At 38.7% G+C, this 26,774-nt stretch overlaps 1 protein-coding gene and 1 long non-coding RNA gene across 3 annotated transcripts in view; one reads left to right on the top strand and one right to left on the bottom strand.

The window, feature by feature from the left end:
- The window catches only part of grk3 (G protein-coupled receptor kinase 3), a 73,733-nt gene that overhangs the window by 28,019 nt on the left and 18,940 nt on the right, over window positions 1–26,774 (top strand). For both annotated transcript variants that reach the window (XM_028026597.1, XM_028026598.1), the window contains 10 exons: window positions 15,080–15,153; window positions 15,273–15,374; window positions 17,181–17,255; window positions 18,464–18,525; window positions 18,612–18,663; window positions 20,394–20,485; window positions 20,569–20,668; window positions 23,393–23,471; window positions 23,659–23,789; window positions 25,222–25,316. In XM_028026597.1, the coding sequence (XP_027882398.1) occupies window positions 15,080–15,153; window positions 15,273–15,374; window positions 17,181–17,255; window positions 18,464–18,525; window positions 18,612–18,663; window positions 20,394–20,485; window positions 20,569–20,668; window positions 23,393–23,471; window positions 23,659–23,789; window positions 25,222–25,316 (862 nt within the window). The remainder of the gene's footprint in view (window positions 1–15,079; window positions 15,154–15,272; window positions 15,375–17,180; window positions 17,256–18,463; window positions 18,526–18,611; window positions 18,664–20,393; window positions 20,486–20,568; window positions 20,669–23,392; window positions 23,472–23,658; window positions 23,790–25,221; window positions 25,317–26,774) is intronic.
- Window positions 26,253–26,771, bottom strand: LOC114150252 (uncharacterized). The gene is made up of 2 exons (XR_003596694.1): window positions 26,614–26,771; window positions 26,253–26,473 (listed from the first exon to the last, which is right to left on the bottom strand). It is a non-coding gene; the product is annotated as an uncharacterized LOC114150252 (long non-coding RNA).

Here is a 26,774-nt window from a genome sequence, read left to right as displayed (position 1 = left end):
TATTTCTTTTAGATGAGATCTTCGGCGATTCGCTAGTCGTGTGTATCTCGAGGGCACAAAACCTTCTCCAACCTGCTCGTTTATCGCAGAATGGAGATTTTAATATGAGCTGCGTTTACACTAGAAGACAGTCTGACTTCATTTCCGTGGGCTACTGTACTCCTGGGTTATGATCGTGTCTGCGTGTGTTTATTGGACTACCAGCCGACCCTCTCCCTCCCCGCGGTTGTTTGTCGGAATATTTTGGATTTGTGGGTGTGAGTTACGATGGCATCAATTGCTTTCTAAAATGAAAGCTATAAAATATGACGCTAAACTCTGGAGGCAGGGGAGACGAGGGGGGTCATTCACAAGTTGATTTGGATTTCATCATCCCTGCCTCTCTCTGCCTTGCGGCTCTTCCTCCATTTTTATTCTTTACTTTTTCTCTCTATTCTCTCCTAATGTACCTCCCCCTCCCCATCTCTCTCTCTCTCACTTTTGCTTTGGCATTCTCCCTCTCCATCTGTTAGACTTCTGGAATGGGTGATGGAGAGTTGTGGGTTGCTTAGCAACTGCGGTTGCTGTGGTAACCGTGCCAGAACTGCTGCATTTTGCTAGTCGACGGAGAGAAATGAAATTGATTAAAGGAGGAATGAAACAGGTGATGGGAATCGGAGGGAGACAGAGGTGCGGAGGGGGGTCTTTCAGGGTTGGGTGGGTGTAAAAGGAGAAACCCTCTCGTGGTCGGCGTTTCCCAGAAAGCACCGCAGCTTGTATTCTGATGTCACACAGTGCCTAAGCCACCTGGCTGTTTATTCACCAATCATGAGTCACGCCGTCTCTATTCCAGAGGATCCCACAACAGCCGCTCCGACTCACCACGTCTAACAGTCGCAGCTCTATGACAGTTGTTTGCAGAAATAACCCCTCAGAGTGCACTTATAACCCCCTCCGCCCCTTCTACCCGCCCACTACAGCTGTGGTATGAGATTGTCTTCCCCTCAGCTCCCCATGCAGGGATGTGCTTAGCTTGGTTGTAAAAGCTTTAATATCTTCAGGGCTGTTTTATGCCCCTCATCTAGTCGACTCGGCATTGCTGGACAACTAAACCACATCGCTGAAGACCTGCAAAGCGTTTCATGACGGAGAGACGCGCATCTTAATTCAGTTCTGTTCAACACTTCGTCCCAGGTCAACGGCAACGAGGCAGTTCAAAGTGCTTTACATCACAATATAAAAGCAATCACAATATTAAAGAGAACTCTTATTTAATGTTGGACCATTTCATCCAGATTCTGAAGGTCTGTTTTCTAGAATTTAAACGAGAGTAGAGTTGCACTGGGCTGATGCTGGTTGCTGTCTGAGTTGCTGGTTTAAGTGTCATCATGTTCCAATTTTCTAACACGCCAAAAGAGATAAATTGTGCTGCTCTTTGTTTGGAAGTATTCGGGTTAAATACGACAGAAATGAAATTGTTACTGTAGAAGATTATTCCCATTTGTGCTTCAAAGCACTCATCTTTAATTAAATTGGAGCATTTAATCCAATTTATCTGATTTTTATTAAAGTAACATCAAAGCATTTACTTCTGGTTGATCTGGTTGCAGAAGAAAAATGAATGGAATTCTTGGCTTTGATCAGAACCGATCAAGGGAAAACCGTCTGATTTGGAGCCACAGATTGGTGCATCTCTGATATGGAAACTAAAAACAACAAAACAAAACAGGAACACGGTTCAGAATTTGATGCTGACATTATCAGAACGTAAATATAAACGCTGACTTTCTCAGAGGTTCACAGAATAATAACATCTGTTGGAAAACTAGTTGAGAATCTAGAAAATGATGGAATTTTGAAATGGAGAATTTGAAGAATTCTGTATTGTGTGATGTATCTAGGGCTGCATCTAACAATCATTTTAGTAATCGATTATTCACTCAAGTATTCATTGCGCATTCTGCAACTTTCACTTAATCATATGCTTAATGATTTATACAATATTTAAAATGCATAATATAGAAGTAAAACAATAATGGCTTTTCAAATGTGAAAAAAATGCCTAAAATGCATTAACTGGATTCCTTTAGTGAACAGACATCATTTGTAGCAGCTAAAACATGCTTCTAAAATCAACATGTGAAAGGCTCAGTTCTTTCTGCTTTATGTATCATCAATGAAGTATAGAGCTAATGTTTGAACAATTTTTTTTGGATTAACTAATTAATAATTGGACAGCAAAGGGAATTTGAAGGGTTACAGAATTTGAAGATTTTTGTTAATCTGTATGCAAAGCATAGATGTTTTTTGTACAGTTTGGGCTTAATTACTGCTGTGACTGTTTTCACTTCAGCAAATGGCCTTTTTTTGAGTCTGTTAACAATTATTTCTATAATTGATTCATCATGATTAATGGTTTCAACCCTACAGATATCCTTTTTTTCTGATCCCTTGAAGGCCACCACATTTAGAATTTTCTAAATGTGGTGGCATAAACTTGCATATGTATATTTTTTCACCTTACATTCAAAGTTTCCGATCTTTTCCACGCTCACAAACATCACCTTTTATGTGTCAGTGTGACTCTTCTGCAGACCAGTGGTAACACTGGTGCATGTAACTAGTAGTGTGAAACGTAGTGTGTGTTAGAGGAGACCTGGCAGCTTGGGTTGATGCAACCGGTTTCCTACTGGCGACCTCATTGTGCTTTCAGGTTGAACACGTTTTTGAAGCATGCCGCTGTGCTTTCAGCCTTTATTGTTCACAACCTGAAACCCAGCGACACGATAAAGGTCACATCACATGTTAGCAGACGCCTCAGTTCCGCTCAGATGTCTGAGGCTAGTGTTGACGTCTTGTACTGAGGGACGTGCGCCGTGCTGAGATAGATACTCTGCGTATGCTGCTGATCTGCATCCAGTCCAGTTGGCTAATCACGTCTTTAAACACATGTATGAATCATGCTATTTGTTAATATTTCTGCAACTTTTACAAACAGTCCTAGTTGTTTCAAGGTTAAACATCTGCGTGTCAATTTGTTCAAGACATGTAGTCAAACAGTGCTGTGGTGATACAGTTAGGAACCTTTTAGACAGTTGATTCCTTCCTAAAGTTAGTCAGCTCATCATGGTTGACTGCAGGGGAAACCCACCACACAATCATTCATTAGCATTCTATTTCTAATATTTTTATTTCATCCAGAAAACCTGTTAAGGCCTGTGGTAGGCTGCTGGGGCAGTCGGTCGTCCAGCTGCCCGCTGTGTTTGTGAGTTAAAAAATGTTTAAAATTGGCAGGAAGTTTGAAAATATCACTAGGAAAATTATGTGTTATTGGAGACATTACCTAAATGTCAATTATGAAGCCTTACAAAAGGCAAACTTAAAAAAAACTAACTTAAACAAATAAATACTTAGCACAAGTAAAGCCTGATGGAAGGTTAGTTGCAGTTTATTTTTATGTTTGACCAACATATTCAACCTATTGTTTTTGTCAGTTATTTATTTTACATTGCCTGTTCTACTCCTGACTGCACTGGCTCAACAAGTTGTGTGTTTACATGTTTGCCCAAGTTTGTGACGCTATTGGTGTATTTAAGTGTTGTACTGATGTAGCATTAACAAATAAATGTGTAAATCAGTAAATTCTAAGTCAGTTCAGCTCTGTTTTTCTGAAACGAATCGATATCGGCCTATGCTGAACATCAGATATCTGCATTGGTGTCAGGAGTGAAAAAAGTGGATCGGTGCATCACTAGTTTAGACATGGCAGGAGTGTCTGCATCCTTAAAAAGTCTTAAAGATGAAAAAAAAATCCTAAAAGAAAGGATGGAAATTATTTTCCTCGTTGCACATCACTTTCTGTGCAGCCTCAGCAGTTGGTGTAGATCACCCTGTGCATTTAGGAATTTCTATAATCTTCCATATAGTCTTCAGGATTGCTTTTAAATTCCAGCTGCATGTGAGAGAACTCTACCCTGTGCTCTGGAGCTCAGGTTGTTGGTGGAACATGAAAAGGAATTAAACATCATCAAAGAACTGCTGCAGCTGTCAAACAGTTGGCATATTATGTTTGAAACGTCTCTTCATAAAATCATAACGCACAGTGCAAGATACCTGATGTACATGCTAGCAGCTAGCATGATCTCTGCTAACGCTATTTAGTGACCATCAGTGTACAGCAGTCAGTAGAATACATAACATTGTTTGCTGAATCCTGAAGCAGGGTGAGTGTCTGTCGCACGCACGCACGCGCACACACACACACACACACACACACACACACACACACACACACACACACACACACACCCCAGACAGAGAAATGGTGGCTCTGTGCGACCCTATAAAGGTCAGTGTATGTATAATGTAGCACAGTCAAGTCGTCCCCTGACTCACGTGATTTATTTATTTATTTTATTTTATTTTTTGTCTTTTCCCATTTTGCCTCAAAACGAAACAAAGCTGTTTTGTCACCTTGGAATGAAAACAAGGCACAAGGAAGAGATTTTTTTTCCAGACTTTAGTTTTTCCTCTCCTGTTTACACATTAAATTAGTGAATTTCTGAAAATTCACACATTTTTTTAGCAGCAGGTTAGTCAGTTCTAGGTAGTAAAACAATACCACATTTTGTCAAGGAACATAAAATGACAATAAAAATCCATAAGGTAGGCTTCTTTAAAGGTCACTATGATAAACAATACAGTAAAATTTGTTTATGCTTGTACTGTAACTGAAGTGCTGGAAGTTGGGGTTTTATTTAGCCATTTGTCATTTATAATGTCCGGCAACTCTGAAGGGAATTATTTGTTTTTGAAAATAAACCTCTATCAGTTAGCAGCTTTTTAATTTGGTCTTTTACTTTAGATAAGAGCTGAAATTATCAGGTTAATCATAATAAATCAGTTACTGAAATAATCAAACAATTTGGTAAACCAGTAACCATTAATTTAAAGTATACACTCTAAAAACGCCATTTGCTGAAATAGCACTGTCACAATCTAAGTCATAAACTGTACAAAAATATATGTATTTTGCATTTTTGATAAAACATCTCCTTCGCATATAAACATGTCTTAGTAGCATAGCTTTAGATTCAACTGGTTCAAATTCTGTTAACATTTTTTTCATTTGCTATCTGTTTGCTGTCCAATTATTAATCAGTTATCTTCAATCTATTGATGAGTCGAGCAGAAAGAAATGAGCTTTTTATATTCGTTTTTTTACCCTGGCTGTTGCTCAACTGGAGTCATTTCCTGTCACATGGTTTCCACCAGAGACCAACCAGGACACAAATAGCACTTGCTCAGTGTGTTCGTTTTGCCCCACCACTTTTAAGCAAAGAGCTGATCCTCGTTTACTCCAACCAAACATTGTCCTAATAGATGAGGGAAAACTTATCCAAGCTCCAAGCCTCTCCGGCTCAAACCACCGCCCTTCATCCCCTCATCTGCTTCACGTCCTTTACCTGTCCTCTAACCTGTGTGTAAGCAGAAAGATGGTCCGTCACATTTGGTTATTGTCATAGAAATGCAGTCTCGGTCATGGATCTCATAGGTGCACCATGGATGGTGCACCTATGAGATACCTATGAACACCTATGAACAAATATCGCTTCTCCTCTGCAAAAACAGTTACATAGAGATGAGATACATTTATCGTATCGTTTATTGTGATAAATTTCTTATCACAATAAGAATTTTGATTTATCGTCAAAATAAATTCTAATTAATTATGTTTAAAACCCCTCAAAACTGTCAGGAGTCTTTTACTGTTTTTCTAAAATCTTTGTTTAATGCGAGCATCAATAGATACCAATACATTTGAAAATGGGATGAAATCTAGTTTCATCCCATTGAGCAGTTAAGTGGTACAAATAACATTTCTTTGTGTGACTGATGTCTGAAAGAAACTAATTGCTATCATGTTTCTAAGAACAGCATTTCTCTTGTGTTTTTCTGTGACTGCTGTTCAGTTCACTATTGTTGTCACGGTAGTACCACAAAACATCTCTTCCAACTCAATTCTACTCCTGATTCTGATGTATGAAAATCACTGAGGCAGCATGACATCACCACATCTTCTTCTGGGCTGTATTAATGTAAGAGTATAAGTGGTTATACATATTATTTAAAAATTTTTTAACTGTAAATCTGTCACTGAAGAGTCGAGTCTTACAAACTCATTATATATTACGTCACATTATATGGGTCTAATAACACTGTCCAGTATGAAATGGACCACTTCACTCTTCTACTTATGTTAAGTAGTTTTCTTATGTTGCTGAACACTACACAATAATCACACCAATAAATCATAGCTTGAAACAAAGCAATTATCGATGTTCCTATGGAAACAACAGAGGGGGGGAAAAAACTATTTCAAAATAATTATCCCCACATATCTGTTTTTGAGGTTGGCAAACATCAATCAGAGTTTATCTTTATTATGAGAGGTTGACTAAACATCCTGATTAATTTTCCCAGGTACATGATAAACGATTTGATATTTCCAATCTCTAGTATTTAGGACATATGGTGTTATGACAAGTATATCATATTATCAGCTCAAGATAAACAGATTTCAAATAAGGTGATGGTGTGTTTGACTTCAAAGCCAGTAATGATAATAAAAAAAAGCAGTAGTACAGTCCACTATAGCAGGAAGTTAGAACATTGGCTGTTTGAACCTTTCTGGGCACTGCGTAAAATGATTCCACTGTTACAGATATTTAATGTATTTCATGTATAACAACCATTTAGGCAGAAAACTGCTGTGTAGTGTGTGAATAAAGATGAATAAAGATAAAAAATGCCTCCTGTGACAAAAGTTGATCCAGCAGAGAGCCACATGTTTGTAAAATGGGTGGGTCTATGACCAGATGATGGTCAGTACCTTTGTAGTTAGACAGGTGCAGCGCATGCATTCTGCTATTGTAGCAGGGCGGTTAGCAGCAGTGTATTGTTGACTTTTACTGCAGGAGTTGTGAACAATTGTTCCTGTGAAAAACTAATTATCTGTAGAAAGTTCATCTTTTCTATTTTGTAATAGAAAAGATACAAAATCTCCCACCACCACCAATAGTAGTGGTGGGACTGCATGAAAATATTTCAGCGTTAATTGCAAAATAAACATCTTCAATGCAAAAAACCCTTTTAGATGCTAAACTGTTGAATACACATATGAGCTCAATAACAAAAACATTGTTTTTAATTTGTTAACCACCAGATTGGTGCAAAGTGCTGCTTACGCTGATATTAGCGTTTTGGTTGTTTGTGTTGCTGCTACATGTTTAGCATTGAGATGCTATTTTGGGTTTGAATAGCTTTACTAATGGGATAACTCCTTTTAGCACAATTTGAACACAATAACAGTCTTTTCCATTGTTCAGTCAGGTCACTTTTGAAGCAAAAATTAACTGAGTGGCCCAAGAGAAGAGGCTTTGTCGTCCATCGCTGTTGTTGGCAAGTGTCGTTTCTTGTGTGTCGGATTTACAATTGTACTAGAAACACAATGCAAAGGTTCCTGTTAGGGACTTTTTTATATTTAAAATGAATGCAAATAATTGTGTTGGCATTTTGAACCAATAAAAATCTATGTAATTAATCAAAATGAACACCTTAAACTCCTTCCCTTAATTATACTTAAATATTTAACTTGAGAAATCACTGAGGTAATCAGTTCCATGTTTTCTTTGTCCTGTTTTTATATTTCAGCTTCATTTTTTATTTTTCTTCTTTCCAAGAGGACGAGCATTTAGATTTTGTTGTATTAAAGGGGCAGTGTTACAAAAAATCAGCTGTTTTTCAGCTTCACCTCAATCCTTTAATCTCCATAGCAACCATTCAGCTGTGAAAACTACCTGGGTGGACCTAGGCCCGCCTTCGAGATGCAGCTCCTCCTCAGAGCTCCAGTTTCCAAGCTACCAAACAACCACCTGTCAGAGCAGGCCTCTCCCACTCAGCTCCTTCAGACTACCCAGAAGTAATTGGCGAACATCTGGTGGAACTGGAGATCTGCTGAGCTCGTTATTGTAGTTACGTCTCACAGCAACACTGGTAAAAACATTGTTTAAGGGTTAATAGAAGAGCCATGTCGTGATGACTTTCTGGAGGCAACGTTTAAGAAAGAGCAGGACTTTTTAAAGAGACAGAGGCCCAATTTCAACATCATATTTAATATATAGCATATTCATAACAACTAAAGTTAACATAATTACTAGATTGTGCCATAAAATGGCAGAGTGCCTAGAAGACACACAATTCTGCTTCTTTGAGAGAATCATCTTCTTTGGGGAGAATAAGAATAGTTGGAACAATGGGGAACTGAGTCAAAAATGAGTCTCGCTTCAGAGAAAATGACTCAGCAGTCAGGCTGTATGAAAGCTTTTGTCACGGCGATCATGTCCCATTGGGACACAGATATGGTAAAGTGATTCCTCTAAGATGACAAGAAATGATTTCAATCTAGAAAAAAAGGTTCTTAAATGTCTGCAGGTTCTCTGCCAGTTTTCAGCCGTCAGAAACGGCCAGGACATGTTCTGCAGTGTATTTGGAACCCAGCAGCCTCTGTGCAGGTGACAGAACACAGAGGCTGCCTCCGCTAGCTAGCCTGGTATTTTTAGACTGCTCAGGTTGATCCCACTAATGAAACGAAGCTCACAGGAAAGCCACGTCTGACTTCAACCAGAGGTGAGCGAGTGTGTGCCAGGGACTTCTCTGGAAGAGGCTATTTGTCGAATTAGCCAGGTAGTGTTGAAGTGTTCACAGATTAGGGTTAATCCTCCCGTCTCGGTGATGTAAGAAGTGCTGTTTTTCCCCTCCGTTAATGCCTCTTGAACACGTCCAGTCCCCACCGCCGAAGAGTTGTGCACCACAAGGCCTGCTGAGGTGCACAGCTTTCGGACACCCCGGTGCTCTTTGCTGCGGACGCATGCCACGTGCGGCTGCGCTCCAGGCCGTTTGTTTGGATGAGCCCAATTGTCATTGGAGGAGCACAGGGGAAATGATGCGTCACATCTGGAAAAGAGATAAGGAAGAAGGGAAGACGTGAGAATGGGCGATAGTAGGCATGAAATCCAAAACAAATGGCTGCTGGTCTCAACATGTCTGGAACCGAATCAGAGACAGAGGCCGCTTTCTACATGCTGTCGAGTTTCTGTTCAGCTGTTGTTTTAGCGTGAGAATAAGTTTAAAAAAGTAGGTTATGAAAACAGTCCATTTCACATACCCTCAATCTGATATTTAAAAATTTGAATTTAAAATTTTATTGTTTTCATAAAGGGATAATGCACATTAATCAACATACTAGTGTAATTTACAACATTTAAAATAAAAAGTAATCTTCAGAGTTTGCCAAAGATTCTGTTTGCCATACAACGCTGAATGTTTTTGATCAGATGCAAATTGAATGACAAAAAATTAGTTTAAAATTCAACCAGATCACACCAGTCACAGTAATCTGCTCTACAAAAATATTCCTGTTGCCTGGAGGAATATATATATATATATATATATATATATATATATATATACATACATACAGTATATCTATATCTATCTATATATATAGATATAGATAGATATATATATATATCCTGTTGCCTAGAGGAATATATATACTGTATGGTACGTCATTTGCTTTTACTTGCTAAACTGTTACTGTACTTCATCTAAGGAACGTTTTGCAATTTGAAAATGCACAAAGATTTTTTGTCTTGCTATTATTAAGCTCAAATAATCTTCAACCAAGACTTCTAGTTCAAGGATAAATGTATAAAGTTGTATTTCACTGGGAGTTTATGTATGAACCAACAGAAAGTGCATAACTAGTTGAAAGAAAATTGTTCAATTAAAAAATACTTTAATGATCCCAAATGGAACTCTTACCCATCATATCCATGATCCGTTTAAATTTTGTTTAATAATGCTCTCAAAAGTGTGGTGTGGATTTGAACTGAGCCCCCTTTTACTACGACGCCCCAATTATTCTAGCTATAAATGCAGCTCGTCTCTTCTGTGACGGCCTCACAGCTCTGAGGGAGTATGAATACTTTTGTAAAGCACTCTATACATGGAACAAACCTAAGCTTGCATAGTAAAGCTCTTCTATTTAAATAGAGCTACTTTATTCTCAATAATCATATTTGATAATCTCGCAATGATGTTGCTAATTATTGTGACGGTAATATCAGTAACAATATGTCTGTTTTCTTCTTTCCTCTCTCATCTGTGCTTCCATCACTGAGTGACCTTTAGTCATTTGGCCAGTGTCATTAGTGTCCGGTGTGAACAATCTGCTGCTGCAAGACTCTGTCCAACTGACTAAATATTACATTAGCATGGATAAATGAAGTTCATAACATCTGGAATATGTGAAGTCACCATATAATGTATGACATTATTACTTTATATTGCCATTTATTAACCTGTTTAATGTTCTGCTAGTGAGGATGTGTGTGTCTGTGTTTGTCTTAAAGCTGCAGTCATCTCATCTTTTTCTACTTCTGTCGTCTTTTTGAAAAGCTCATTTGGCATTTTGTCATTAGCTGCGTTTCCGTTACAAATGTGCTCACAACTTTAACAATATTTTGTTACTGTCAAACAAAATACAATTTTGCCACTGCGGTGCTTTTATTAAATAAGAAACATAATTACAATCGGAGATGAATAGGTCTGGTGATGCGATAAAGTATTAAAAAACTTGCCACGCCATGTTTTTGGCGTGTTTCCATAAAGCAAATTTGTTTTCAAAATGTCAGATTTTGGAATTACATGGTCAGTAGAAACACAGCTATTGTCTGGACAGCAGCCCTAAATTCTGTTTAATTCACAAGCTGTTTCCATATAATTGTCATTTGGATGAAAAGTAAATGACAATTTTAGTAATTTTAGTTCAATCACATGTTTTCATATTGCTAGTGCTATAAGCTCAGTTGATTATTAAAGTAGTCCAAAAAGTTTGCACCAAACCAAACCCAGCAAACTGCACGGAGTCGCCACCCACAGCACCCACTCCACCCGACCAGCAGGGGGCGACAGCAAACCGCCTTCGCCGAACTGCCGACCCCTCAGCAGCCCCCAACACAGAGCACGCAAATTTAAGCAAATTTTTGAAAAGATAAGAAAAAAGAAAAGAAAGTGAATTGTTCTTCTCTACTGGCTTGGTGTGAATCAACCATCCTACTCAAAGCGTAATTTCATCAGATATTGATGCTACGCATAGCTTGAATTAAAGTATTAACGTATTAAAGAGAGGCAGAAGTTTCAAACTAGCACAGACCACACTTACCACAAATTGGAGAACATTCTCACCTCTAAGCTGAAGAGTTGGACTTAGAAATTCCTTTGAGTTTCATGCATTTTGTAAGAAACAGAGCCACCAGTGTATGGAAGAATTTGCTACTTGATAATTTTTTTTTTTTGACAAATGTATTTCTATGAACCAGATTTAAAACAAAGCTCCCCAGAAGAGTCAAAACTGTTTCTTAAAAAGAAAATAATATATTTCCTGAAAGGAATCCCAGGAATTATGGGCAAGGTTAAGTCTCCATCCAGGTCAGGATTGGTGTCAACGATTGGATCCCATTAACAGTCTAATTTTGCTAATACCTGGCTCTAATCGGATGAAACCACAGGGGGACTGAGTACAGGAACACTGGGGGCATCTGCTTTAGCTACAGCCAAGATTAAAGGTTCACCTTTGAATCTCCTGCTTTTTCATGTCAGAGCTTTCTGGAATAGATAGAAAATGTAAACTTGGGTATATACCAGCCGGGGAATGTTGAACCATCTTCTATAAATAGGAAACACTCAGCCAAAATGTGGAAATATGACCAACACATGACTGTTGAGCAATCTCTGGCAGCAGTAATGCCTGGTAAAGAGTTTAAGTACGACCTTTTTAGTATCTGACAAGGTCGATGAACTTTGGCCTGATTTTATTCACTAAGTTGTGTTGGTTTACCAAATATTCCAGGTGTGTTTTTTGAAATGTTCCACTTCATAAATTACTGTTGAGATGTATGCCTTCTCTTTTTGTTTCTTTCTACCAACAATGTCCCTAATACACCATCATACGAAACCCTTCTGAAGTTTTGGATCTACAGTGATTTACGCATGGCTTCCCTACAAAATTATTTGTTTAATTGAAGTATTTTATGCTTTATTCATTGCTGAACAGGAAATAAATTCTCAATAAAGCCTTCGAGGATTGTTGTTTTATTATAGTGTTTTATAGTTTGGCCTGCTAGTACTCTTGAGATGACGTTTTGTCCCATGTTAACACAAAGCCCTGGGTTAGAAAGTGGCTGCATCTCGGGCTTCGGGATGCAGTGAGAATCAGGTGGTTTGCTGAGCTCCGTGTTACATAAAAGCTGCAACATGTTGCAGTGTGCCTCTCAGTTCATTAAACCTCTGTTTTTATCCCTCTCCTTTCCCCCCCTTTGATGTGAATCTGTACTACGACCACCGGGGGAGCTGTGAAACGTCTCACATGCAGCTTTTAGGAAGCAGTTCGACGGCCGGCCATAATACGGGAGCGGGCCTCCTGGAGAGCGATGTGATCATTTCGACATCTAATCTGTGTCTTCACACCATTGTTCGCACATAGACACACACACACGCCCACCCACACACACACACGCCCACCCCCACACACGCAATTACCATGGAAACAGTGGGTTTCATCTCTGGAAGCAACATAGAAGAGTTTTTCTTTCACCTCTTCAGCTCCTCGTGGCGTTTCGGTGAGGATTCAGGGACGCCCCGCGGCGACATATTGTCCTTCGCCGGGACATTGGAGTCGGCCATGTTTTTAGCCAATCTGTCTGATTTTAATTAAGAGAGCCGCCTCTGTTTCACTGGATGTTTAATGACTAGATGGTTAATGTCTTGGAGTTATTTCAGCTCTGATAGTTGGAGATTGTTTTAGACACACATCTAGCTTTTAAGAAGGATTTCTAACAGGTTCATTATAAAAATAAATTGAAATGTTCTTTGTACAAATACTAAGGTTATAAGTGTGCAAATATTGTAGATCTGGATCAATTATTGAAGTAACTGTCAACCAATTTAGTAAAGGATTAATCGTTAAATAAACTATACAGACTCAAAAAAAGGCCGTTTTGTTGGAAGAGAAAGTTAATTGAGCCAAAACACACATTTTCCATTTAAGATATAAAAACATGTATCTGTGTTCAACCCAGGACTCTGTTTTTTTTCTTCACCTGTTTTAAATTCTGTATAAAACTTTACATTGTATTGATACAGTAAGTCCTGAGCTTTTCACATGTTGACATATTTAAACTGCAGATTCATCCTTTACTACAAGTAATCAAGAGTTCACTAAAGAACTCTAGTTGCATTTTAGACAATTAAATGTTGAATTGTTTATTCAAAAGGGAATTGAATAGTTTATTGACGTCTTTTAATGTATTTCTAATATTGTTAAAAAGAGGCTGCAGTGGTTTCAGAGTGCTTTTTTTATCAATTGATCGTCAGAATAATCAATAACTAAAATAATTTAGTTGCAGCTCTGCAATATTGCACATGAAGTAGAATTATTTTTTCCCCTCTTTCATAGTTTTTTTTCTTTCATTTCCTGAAATATAACTATAAAGTTATTATTTACAAATGACTGTAAAGAAAAGCCTGAGCATTCTGCACATCGAGTGTGACATGGTGAGGGCAAATGAAACGGAAACAATACATACAACCGATTTCATTCTAGAACACTGAGTGCTAATTGTTCCGTAATGACCGTGAAAGCAGCATTTGTTTGAACTGACGGTAAGCATACCAGTGGGGCCAGAGGCAGAAACAGGCTGCTTCCTTCCTTTGTGTTTCTTAGGCTGCAGCTTGGTTCACAGATTCTGTAACGCTGCTGTTTGTTCTCACTGAGGATCATGCATCCTGCCTGTGTATGTATTAATATATATTAGTATGTTTGGGAGAAGGATTTCTACCAGTACATGCTTCCTGTGCAGTCTGGAGAAGTGGAGAACTTGATTCAAGTGTTTTCATGAAACAATCCGTTAGCCAGTCAGCTATCCATCCATCTTACCTGTATGTCGTCCGTCTGTCTGTGACTTTAGTGTAAACATTGTCATAATCAGTCAGTTAGTTTTCTTTTTTGCTTTCTGACATCTTATTTAATAGAACAATCGAAGTATTTATTTTTTTTTTCTCAATTATTTTATTACATTTTTTTGTGAAGTGGGTTCAGAGGTAGTGAGGCTTCGGCCAATGGTAGACTCTGATCTCAAATGCAACATAGAAACACTTGCTTCTAAACATTACAGCTCGGTCACATCTGTTAGATCTTTCATACATAGACGTTTGCAGTGATTCTCTAACGTCTTTTTTTCCCCCACATTAAACACATTTCTTAAAAAGGAGCATATTTCATATTACTGTGGGATACAAAAGGAACTCTGTTTTAACACCAAATTAAAAGATGGCGGTTGAAGGGATCATGATTTTATTAGTTATATATATACAGTACAGACCAAAAGTTTGGACACACCTTCTAATTCAATGGGGTTTCTTTATTTTTATGACTATTTATAAGGCAAGAAATCCCACTTATTAACCTGACAGGGCACGTTGACCTATGAAGTGAAAACCATTTCAGGTGACTACCTCTTGAAGCTCATCAAGAAAATGCAGAGTGTGTGCAAAGCAGTAATCACAGCAAAAGGTTGCTACTTTGAAGAAACTAGAATATAAAGGGTATTTTCAGTTGTTTTACACTTTTTTGTTTAGTGCATATTTCCACATGTGTTGTTCATAGTTTTGATGCCTTCAGTGTGAATCTACAATGTCAATAGTCATGAAAATGAAGGAAACTCATTGAATTAAAAGGTGTGTCCAAACTTTTGGTCTGTACTGTATATACTGTTTATGTATATATATATTTATATATATATATATGTGTGTATGTGTGCGAATTGTTTTTTACGGTCACTCAGGAATCACTTCACTGTTATACGGAAAGCTGTCATTTTATTTAGTGATTATAACACTATGAACAATTTTATTAGTTGCATCAGTGAACATGTAGGTTTTTTTCTCACCACTTTGTGTCTTTTGTTTTTTTTCCCAGGATTCCTGCTGTTTAAAGATTTCTGTATGAACGAGATCGACGAGGCTGTGCCTCAGCTCAAGTTCTACGAAGAAGTAAGTCGGACGTGTGTATGTGTGTGTGTGTGTGGGTGGCATTAGGCCCTTATAATCCAGCTCTGCCACATTTAGCCCCCCAGGAAGCTCTGTGAGTCTGAGTCCCGTTTCTGTTTCAGATCAAGGAGTACGAGAAGCTGGACTCTGAGGAGGAGCGTCTGAGCCGCAGCCGGCAGATTTATGACGTCTACATCATGAAGGAGCTGCTGTCCTGTTCACATGTGAGGATGCACAGAGAGAGACACCTGTTGTCGGTCAGGCAGCCTCCAGCATGCTGCTGACTTCAACTTAAAGCAGAAAATGAATCATTTCTATCGGGGGATTCATTCAGCTCCTTAAGTCAAGATGGAATGATTCATTAACTCAGATTAGGTTCCATGTTGCTGCACCATATGTGTTTTTAAATGGCATATCTTGCTGTGAAAGTTCTGAACCAGACCGTTCTATAAGCAGCATGCCAAGGTCAGTCTTTCTGGTTAAAATTCTCCAATTTGAAGCACATGCCACCAAAGATTACGTTCACACAGCAAGCGAATGCGACTCAAATCTGATTTTTTATTACTATTTTATTTTTTTCCCCAAAATGTGGCCTGTGTCTGACTTTTTCATAGCGCTCTGAACAACCGAGTTCCGACATTTTCCCCCCAAAATATGTGATTTGTGCCACTTCCATATGTGGAACTTAATCAGATGCGTCCAAAGTCTGAACGCTGCATTTTGTCTGACCTTTAGGTCATTGACATGAGAAATGCATCGTAAAGCTGCACCAGAAGAAGTTGGACTGTGTAAATCTGGACATAAACAAAGGCTGAAGGTCATAATTATGAGATTGTGAAAGAAGTCACAGAAATTACAATTCCACCTCTCTCAGTTCTGGCTACACATCCAGATGCTTGGTTGTTTCTAACATGAACGACCTATCAGTCATGTGTTTTTACTTTTCCAGCAGCTAAACAAAAAAACTTGCTAGTTAAAACACCACCAAAAAACCTAATGTATTAAGTAAAAAATATATATATATATTTTTAATGCATTACGTTTAAAAACTTCCTTTGTTTGTTAGATAGTGACTTTTCATTGTGCAGAAAAGTCTTGTCTGTTTGCCCAGCTGCATGAAGGGCAATTGGTTGATTTTGCTAATGTCCCTGTCAGGATGCAGGTGTGTAAATACTTCCGTACTCATCTTGTGTCAGCTAGGCCAATCAATAAAAATAAAAAAGAAACGCTGATGTCGCTACACGAAGCACTAAAACTGGATTAAACGGGACGCTGGCATCCGTCGAGTTCGCCTCATTTTTATTGGTTGTAGATTTTATCTGGAATTATCTTAAATGTCGGCAGTGTTGGAAAGAAAACCTTAAACCCAAATCCAGCTGCTGCTTCATTTTCCCCTCTGGCTGTGTGTCTGAGATAGCAGCTTCACCTGAATGGATGCTGCAGACGCTTTCGTTCTCTCGCTTTGCTGATCCCAGTTCAGTTCACAGCTTGCAGCTCGGCTCAGAGTTTTTTTAATTTAATGTTTCTAGATTAGTCAACACAAATTTGCAGACATAAAATATACGTCTTGCAAAAAGTCCCCAACTCCTAAGAACTCAACATGCTGCAATCATAAACTTCAATGCGTATTTAAGCAGGCTGTTTATTTCGTAGAACATACTAGCACATAACTAAAGTGGATAACTAATATTAATAATAATAATACATTTTATTTATAAGGCCTTTCTCATCGTGAGATTTCAGCGTTAAAAATGAAACAAGCATTAAGTATGGATAAGAAATCCAAGTATCTAAGACAGTGAACCATACGTTTTTGCAAAAAAGAAAAATGTTAAGACCTTTTTGAGTCATAATTATTTTGATGTGATAACTTTAAACTTAAAAACGGCCCACACACACCCAGCTACCTCTGGAGCCTCCCTGCAGCAGCAGCATGTTGACCCAGGGGACAGCCTTCTCGCACAGAGGAAGCAGAACTGAAACTACTGTTCACGCTGCATCTTTAATCACCCCATGTTTTTTTTTTCCAGCCATTTTCCAAGAAGGCAGTGGACCATGTGCAGAGTCATCTGGCAAAGAAATTGGTCCCACCAACTCTCTTCCAGGTAAAACACCCTCCCAGCACATAGGAGTTTGCATTTTTACACAAAACATGAAGCAGATTATGATTCATGGAGTGTAAAATCAGCTTTTCAAAATGGATGTGAAACTTTTGCTTTCACATTTTTGCTCGGATAGTTAGCAAAGTATGAATCCGGTCAGGAAAGAGAGACTGCTGTCTCTAGACACTGTGGAAGTTATATCATGCTGTAAATCAACTTTTTGAGCTTTACATCATGTTATAATGTTATTCCTTCATCAAAAACATACCTGGAGTGTTGGCTTGATTCTTTCATGCATGTTTGAGGAATCCTTGACTCAATAAAATAATATAGCAATGTCTCATGGTGTGCGACAGACTTTGCTTGTCTTTTACTTTCTTTAACGTGTCCTGTTTGACAATGTGTCTTTGGGTTTATTTAAATTGTAATGGACACAAAGACGGAAAATAAAGGGAGAGGAAGGAAAAGGTTTAGTTGGAAAGGAGATAAAAGTAGTAGAGAAATAAAGCTAAAGAAAAAACACCCTAGAAGTTTGCTTCTACACCTGCAGAACGAGGGAAAAAAGTGAGAAACCATAGCAACAAACAAGCACACTCCTTTCAGCTGCTTGAACTTTTCTCAGTCGGAAGAGTTTTCCATTTCCTCTGGTTCCTAGTGTATATTAGAAACCGTCTCGTTACTGTCTTCACTGTAAGCTGTGACAGTACACACCTCATTGTGTTTGGCAGATAGAGATCTGCCAACCTCTGATACTCTCCTCCCTGAATTAATGCTATTCATCCAAGTTAAGTCTAATATTTTATAGTTTTGGTACACATGCCTTACTCTTAAGTATCAGTTGTTGGAAGGAAAGGCCCAGCAGAATAAGTCCAGAACAAGCCAGACAAAAGTTGGCCTGCATCTTGGTAAATCAAATCACTCTTTTCCTCTTTTAGCCCACAGCCTGGCTATTAGTCTGTTTACTCACTTATCCCCTGTGACTCATTGCAACTCCAAAATACGCCATACATATGCCAGTATTTCCTGTGTTATTACTCAATATTTAAATCGTACATTCAGCTGGAACTGTTGGCCGTTTATTAAAACAGATGCTTGAAAAATGTTACTGTTTCTCTCTTTGGTCTTATGAGCAAAAACGAGAGCTGCGTTCATGTTAGAAGTGAATGTTTCTCATAAAGCTTCTGAGCTGAGCCTCTGTGTGTCTCTTGCAGCCATACATAGTGGAGATCTGCGACAGCTTGAGAGGGAACATCTTCCAGAAGTTCATTGAAAGGTGAGCTGGTGAACGTGTGGAAACGCAGCAATGGCTCTCACTGCTGGCACAGTCCCATTTTTACCCTGTTTCTGTTCTGACCTCAGTGACAAGTTCACTCGGTTTTGCCAGTGGAAGAACGTGGAACTCAACATCCATGTGAGTACGAGATTGTGACGTCCGCTTCACACACAAAGTTTGATCGAAGGTAGAACATCGGTAATTATGACATGGTACATTGCTATACGAAAGCAGTGTATGGTTATGTTACAGCCACAAATTGCAGTGGCTTTCATTCAGATTTTAGCTTATGGGTCAACACGAAGTCAAGCATAATTACAAAGTGGAGGGAAAAATTCATTCTCAACATTTTCGCAACTAGAAATCTGAAAAGTGTGGTGTGCATTTTTTGTCATGCAGACGCTGCGGCTACTGCAGGTGTCAGGTTCAACTAGAGACTGAAGCTTTCATTCTTCTTCATAAACTAACTCATTACTTCTGAGCAGCTTCCCTGACTAAGCTGAAGAAAAGGAGCCACTGCATGATGCTGCCACCGCCATGTCCACTTTATTACTCTATTCTTTTTCACTTTATTTTAGTAATTTAATCAGGATAAAGTAAAGGAAGCAGTATACAAATGCAAAGCAAAATAAAGTTGTATTTAGACCTGCATGGCTGGCTACATAATGACATGGAATTCCAATATTTGTGATTGTATGTTAAAAAGCTCTTAAACTGAACTTCTAAACTTATGGAAAACATTGGTTTTGGTCTAAGCTGTGTAGTTCCCAGAAAGCGTTTGTGGTTGTGTGAAGCTCAAGCCTAAGCAGAAACTAAAAGTATAAAGCAAAAACTATTAACTCATTTCAACTATGAGTAGAAAATGATCAGATAATTTATGAATTTAATGCAGTTTTAATTCTTCCGGTTGTTTCTGCTGGGGATTCGCCAATCCACTTTTTTGACTTCCTTTTGACTGCTGGCGTTCTCACTAAAACCAGGAAGATAGAGCACATAACACCAGTTTTAAAGTCCCTCCACTGGCTCCCTGTAGCTCAAAGAATAGACTTTAAAATACTGTTGTTAGTTTACAAATCACTGAACGGCTTCGCACCACAATACATTAAAGATCTGCTATTGTATCAACCTTCCAGACCTCTCAGGTCGTCTGGTTCTGGTTCTGGTTCTGCTCTGCATCCCCAGAACCAGAACCAAACGAGGAGAAGCAGCTTTCAGCATCTATGCACCACAAATTTGGAACAAACTTCCAGAAAACTGTAAAACAGCTGAAACACTGACTTCTATTAAATCTCGAATAAAAACCCACCTGTTTAGGTTTGTATTTGAAACATAATAAATCACAAATTTATTGATGGAACTTGACTTAATGTCGTGTTTTGATTGTTGATTCTATGTTGCTTTGTGTTTCTGTGTTTGTAATGATGTAAAGCACTTTGAAATGCCTTGCTGCTGAAATATGCTATACAAATAAAATTTGATTGATTGATTGATTGATAGTAAAAATTGATTCTTAATTTTTGAATCATCCAAGCTGGAATACCTCACTTTCCTTCATCTTAACAGAAATGAGCAAACTATTCAGAAATGAGTCTCAAGACTTGAAATTAGACTGAATAGATCTGTCCTTATACGGTAGATGGGGTATATTACCACCAATATCTGATCTGGAATTTTTTCAATATCAGGACCGGTCCAGATATCAATATCTGATCGTTTCTACTCTACAGCAGCAAAGAAATCGTCATTATGGCTTGTTTTCAATAACACACTGCTGTCTGTTAGTTTTAGTTTTATATGTTCTGACAGAACATTAGAATAAAAAAAAAATCATAATAAAAGGTTGCTGTTCTCTCTCTGTTCTCTCTCAGCTGACCATGAACGACTTCAGCGTGCATCGGATCATCGGCCGGGGCGGCTTCGGGGAGGTGTACGGCTGCAGAAAGGCCGACACGGGGAAGATGTGAGCAAAACAGCTGAAACCGTTAGAAACCCGGCCGCGTCCCCCGCTTTGTTGTAACGCCTCTGACGCTCTCTGGATTCCAGGTACGCCATGAAGTGCTTGGACAAGAAGAGGATCAAAATGAAGCAGGGCGAGACTCTGGCGCTCAACGAGAGAATCATGCTGTCGCTAGTCAGCACAGGGGTGAGTGTCGACTCCAGATGGCTTTTCTTTAAGCTTTAGTCGTTTGAAACAAATTATCGCACCGCTAACTCACATTCCTGTGGGTTAGTTAGGTTTTATACGCAGCCGATTCAGAGTTTTACCACCTCTCACCTGACATTTCATCTCTGATCTCCTCTGTCAGTTGTGTGCTTTTTAGCACACGCCATGTAAGTCATAATTTAACACTCCGTTTTCTCACAGACGTCCGTCCTGTGAAACAGCTTCACATCAGCTGCTTGATGCGACCTTTCCTCCGCACAGATCTACATGTCAGAGGTTCTGACAGATGCTCAGACCTCCCAGTAGCACACAGCTGGCATCTGATTTACCCAACATAAGCAACTGTTTAAAGGGGGAAATAGTGGTTTTGTTTTACAATTCTGACCTGGTAGTAACCCTCATATTTGGGTCAGATGAGCTCTACTGAACAGCATTAAGTAGAGGTCTGAACGCTCTTGAACATAAAAATGAGCCGTCACACCTCTTTTTCTGGTGGTGTGTGGCCACTTTATTTTGGAATTGTTAAGCATTGTGGTCGCCAACAAAACTAGAATAAACTAAGAGTCAACAGATAAATTGTTCATCTGACAAATCGGCCCAGATTCTTTTTACTTTGGGAGATTAGCTGATACTTACAAGTGAAACCAATTCACTGTTCTTACCTAAATCCAGAAAGGTCTGAAAATCAGCCAGTAACTGCATTTCAATTGCAAATGTGCACAAAACGTTGTCAATATTCCACTAATGTTGAAAAGACACAATTTTGCAATTGCAGTGTTTCCGTTAAATAACATAAAATCCCACAAAATACGTTTGTTAAAAAAATATTGCATCACCATCTTCCTACTGCTTCCTGTCGTCTTCTTTGTCTTTTCCACCGAAAATATTGTTTCCATTGCATTTTTTTGCAAAATACCCTAATTTCAATACAGCTGAAAGACCACCTCATCCTAGAACAAAAGCTTTTTATTGGAAAACATATGTTTTTTTGTTTTTTGTTTTTTTTTTTGTTCAAAATTGGTTTGTTACCATTAAGCAACACATGAATTTGAAATTTCAAATTGGAATTGTGAAACTAACTTTCATAATTCCAATTTGCGCAATTTTATCAATTAATCAAGTTTATTTGTATGGCACATTTCAGCAACGAGGGAATTCAAAATGCTGTACATCATAAAAACACAAAAATAAAAAGTCATAGAAACAACATCCAGTCACCTATAGAGAAGCTGGTAAAACATTACATTTTGCCAAGTGCCCTCCTCAAAATCATCAACACACAGCAAATATGTTGGTCAGTGCTCCATTTATTATGAAACTCTGAGCAGGTAGGATTTACAGTCACAGCGTGGTTAATAATAGTCACCCCACTGTTGTCAACTTAGCAACTTTGTTGCTATATTTTGCGACTTTTCAGATAAAAAAAAGTTCATCCACAATCAGCAGGTCACGGTTTTTAAAGATCAGTGATCAACCAGAAAACTGCAATTGGTGCAGTTAATTCCAGGACATCATTCAATTCTGTAAGATGGATTGTTAATGCTGGTGTCAAATGCAACAACAGCTAATCAATTTTTTACAGTCAGACTCTCTTGTCCGTAATAAAAACAGTGAGGCATTATGATGGTGAGTAGTAATGTAACCAGCTGTAATCCCTAGAGGTAGAATGCACTCTGTCCACCTGGAAGTCTGAGCTAAGCAGCAGCAGGCTGTGTCCTTCTACTACTAACACTAATATTTACAGTGAAGAATGAAACGGCCTTCTTCCTGCCAAGGAGCCGTTAGGTGTTTCATTGTGTTGACATCGTTTAGGCTAAAGACTAAAGCTAATGAATAGTGGATCAGTCGACACCGTAGGGTCTTAATCTGAAAATAATTTTAACTTGAAGTGTTGCTGTGTTTATTTTAATACAGTGAATAACTCAGAACAGTTATGTTTTTTAATCACCCACTATGAACAGCGGTGCAGAATCAGACAGGAAGCCTGTTGGTGCCAAATCTGTACAGGTGCTGTAAGCAGCCAACCAGAACCAGCCTGTAAGAGGGGTGTGAATACTTTTCTGAGCAGCTGTTCTGGGAACAATAGTCTGGAGGTTTTTGATAAATCTAACAGTCAGGGTCAAGACACTTGCAGAAAGAGCATTGAGCTGATAACACACACACTCTAGTCACCTTATCTATACACACTCTTACACTTCTTTCTCTTCAAAAATACTTTATTGATTCTAAAGGGAAATGAAATAAATTGTAAAACTAAGCAAGTAAAGATCCCCAGATTTTCTCTTTTTACTTTTTAAAATTACACATAACTGTTGTTGCATTTACAATGAGAATCAGCTTTGCTGGGGTGGTGTGTGTGTGTGTGTGTACACAGACTGGAACGGTAACTTTGGTTTCACAGGAGAGTTGCTGGAAGATGTTCATTGTTTTTATCAGAAAGAGAGGCTGAGGGAAACCTAAAGGTAAATGTCTAAACAGTTTGTGTCCTGGATGTCTGCACAGATATCACTGACCTGTAAAAGTCTAGGATAGATGGAAGGTCAGCACCGGTCTGAGTCACCATGGTGATAGACATGGTGACCCAGCCCAGTGACAGTGGGATCATCAGGAAATGAATTTGAATCAAAGATGTAACAGCATCACTGAATGAAAACAAGTTTAAACTTATTGATGATGATGACGATGTGTCTGTCTTCCTTCCAGGACTGCCCATTCATCGTGTGTATGACGTACGCCTTCCACACCCCCGACAAGCTCTGCTTCATCCTGGACCTCATGAACGGTAGGCTGACCTCTGACTCATCATCCCAGATCAAACTCTGAGGCTTCATCCTCAGACGGGCCGATTGGATCACACAACCCGACTCTGGCTGATGGGCTCCTTCCCGCCCTCAACGATATTCACTCTTCAGACAAAACTTAGAGCACGTCGTTATCAGTGTTATGATACACTGTTCCTGTGTGTTCAGGGGGCGACCTGCACTACCACCTCTCCCAGCACGGTGTGTTTAGTGAGAAAGAGATGCGGTTCTACGCTGCTGAAATCATCCTGGGCCTGGAGCACATGCACAACCGCTTCGTCGTCTACAGAGACCTCAAGGTGAGCCGCTGATCCTGAAATGCCAAAGTGGCATCAAGCACATCGATGTATATTACCAGATAGGACAACACCGATTAGCTGCTATAGCTAGTGACGGTTCTAATGTGGGATGTGAATTAATCTGTCACATGAATGTTCATAAGCCTATTTTTTGTTTACTGTTCTGTCTATATATTTACATTTCTGTTATTAAATTAAAGCTGAGAAAATTGCCAATAAAATATGTATACTTCCTAGTTAGAAATCTAAAAACAGTTTGTTTTTTGTCAAGATGCATGAAAGCAAATTTCTTTAATTTAATTTTACGTAATTGCTACTGTAGGAGCCATAACATAAAATGTAGCAAACTATGGTTTCCTATTTGGTAAGTGTTATTAATATCTCCATGTTCTGTGAACAAACGAGGCAATAGTTCAGTTTTTATTGTTTATTAAAGTTTTGTAAATTACAACGGCTGCAATGCGCCATAAAGAGCCTGCTGTATCTCGGTATGGTTAGAGTGAACTCTGACTTGGTTCAAATGCATATGTGAACACCAAGTGAACCAGAGAGCGCTCCAAAAGCAGGAAGTACACTACAGCGCAGGGCATTCTGGGTAAATGCAACCAAAACAAACTTGTTAGAGAAATGGCATGTGGTCTTTTACCAAAGACAAAGAAGAAATACTCCAATCGCGAAACTCTGACTCCGCTCCATATTTGCTTACATTTCATGAAGACTGAAATTGTACTCAGTATTTTCTTCAGATGTTTTCATGTCATTTCTTTCAGTAGTTCTTGTTGCAGCGCCCCCACAGGGAGGAGAGGAGGGGGACAGGTTTTTCCACACTGAATAACCACATCTAGCCAGGCCACAGGGGGCGCTCTATTGGGCTGTCAGCGTTTCCCTTTACTGCCAATCGGAGATTTTAATAATTCAAATCTAGTCATTGCTCTTTGAGTTTCATTTAATTTCCAACACTGCCTGGTACATTTTTAATATCAAATTACAGGATGAACCTTGACAGCTGACGTAAGGCTTTTTATCTTGCCTAAATTACATTAATAGAAGTAGAAAAAAAGTATGAATAAAGGGTGTCTGTCAGGGATCTCCCCTACCTGCTGCCACTGCATAGAGCAGAACAACAAGCTTTAACTACACCCATCCACATGAAAATCCTTGTTTTCATCCTTTCCCCTGTTTTAGCTCTGGTTCTGTTGTTTGGACGGGTTGCCATAACAATAGCCAAGATTTTGCAGAAGTTCAGGGAACATTTTCAGAGCTTCCATAAACAGTCGAGTGCAAGCCGAATGATACGTCAACACCGAGCGCTGCAGAGTGAAAAAGAGCGAGAGAGTCACAGAAGGAAACCAGGACAGGAGGCCGAATTCTGCTGTCTGCGTCTGCTCAGAATGTGAAGTGGTAACCTCTGCTTGTTGTCGTCCTCCGTCAGCCGGCCAACATCCTTTTGGACGAACACGGCCACGTTCGGATCTCAGACCTCGGCCTGGCCTGCGACTTCTCCAAGAAGAAGCCCCACGCTAGCGTGTAAGTGCAAGTGCCTCACACTCACAAACGTTTACTTCTTAGGAGGAAGAAGGTCGATAAGAGATGTTTTATCTGCGGCTTTGTCGCTTTGGTGGTTTTAAAATGGTGGCTTCACTCATTTCACAGAGCAGAGAGCGTCAAAGATGTGACGATTCTTTAGTTTTTATTGGCTGATACTGATTTCTGCTTATATTTAAGGTCTCTGCAGCTGGTTTAATGGGTTTTTTTTTACATGGAGGAATAATTATATATAAAAGAAAAATGTGATAAATATGGAAAAGAAAGAGTTTTTTTTTTCTGTTTGACCTGTCAGTTGTTTGTGTTCAGAGAGATAATTTAGTCTACTTTATTTAAGAGAAATGACCCATAAATAAAGATTTGGATTAAAAATGAATTGAGTGGTAAAATGCAGGTCATTTCACTGCTCTAAACTGGATTTGTAAACACTTCTGTCTGTTGTAAATACCACCTTCGGTTTTATAAATGCTTCTTGGAACAATGTGTACATGTCTGGTGTTCTGGCCATTTATGTTGAATTTTTATAAATCATAACTTCTGCCAATTCAGTTTTCTTCTTTAGACAGTTAAGATGTACTTGAGTTATTTTTTAAACAAAACCTGTAGTTCATTTTTGTACTTGGAATTATGATTACTTTGGTAACTTTTACACCCTCCCATTAATTTAAGAAATTAGGAACACACCGTGGGTGTGTCAACAGACATTTTTGTTTGTCAAATGTCTGGTGTGATGAGGGAAAGTGTGTTAAAATTATTTTTTTGACCACTTTTGAACTTGGAAGATCAAATTAAGTTAACTTTAATTTAATTTACATCAAGTTAATAAAAATATCTTGGACATTATTTTGTCTGTATTTTTGGTAGAAATAAAAAATTTTTCAAATAAGTCAGAAGTGCATTTAAGAAACAGACCACCTGTTACCACCCACAACCTTTATTTGGAATGATTTGGGGTTTTGGAGATGAGAAGGCCGTGACGTCTGGTTTGCAGTGTCAGAAAGTCCAGAAATCCCAGCTAGCTTTTTGAGAATCATTCACTAACAGCAACTGTTGTTTATTTGTCAAACTCATTATGAAATGCGCTTGCAGGGATGATGTGACTAATATGTTCTGGAGATAAACCGACTCCATCTTGTAATCTGCAGAAATTCAGGAAGCAGCAAAAGAATCCAACATTTTTAGGAATGTATTTTAAAGCATTGACACAAATAAAAATAAAAACAAGCTGCTGATTTCTGTACAGCATCAGTTGGACTTGCATGTATAGCAGATGTCTCACCGTTTCTGTTCTTCTTCTTGTAGAAGCAGTTAATGAGTTTAAATCATTTCCTTTCAAACCAATTTGTTAGAAATGTTTTACATCCGGTCACATTTTTCCACTCTCCTGTTTGGTTGTCTTGCTCTGTAAATCACCAACTCGCTGTGTGTGTGTGTGTGTCA

The sequence above is a fragment of the Xiphophorus couchianus genome, chromosome 8 (assembly GCF_001444195.1).
Source record: "Xiphophorus couchianus chromosome 8, X_couchianus-1.0, whole genome shotgun sequence".
Taxonomy (NCBI): domain Eukaryota; kingdom Metazoa; phylum Chordata; class Actinopteri; order Cyprinodontiformes; family Poeciliidae; genus Xiphophorus; species Xiphophorus couchianus.
This window is presented reverse-complemented; position numbering and strand designations above follow the sequence as displayed.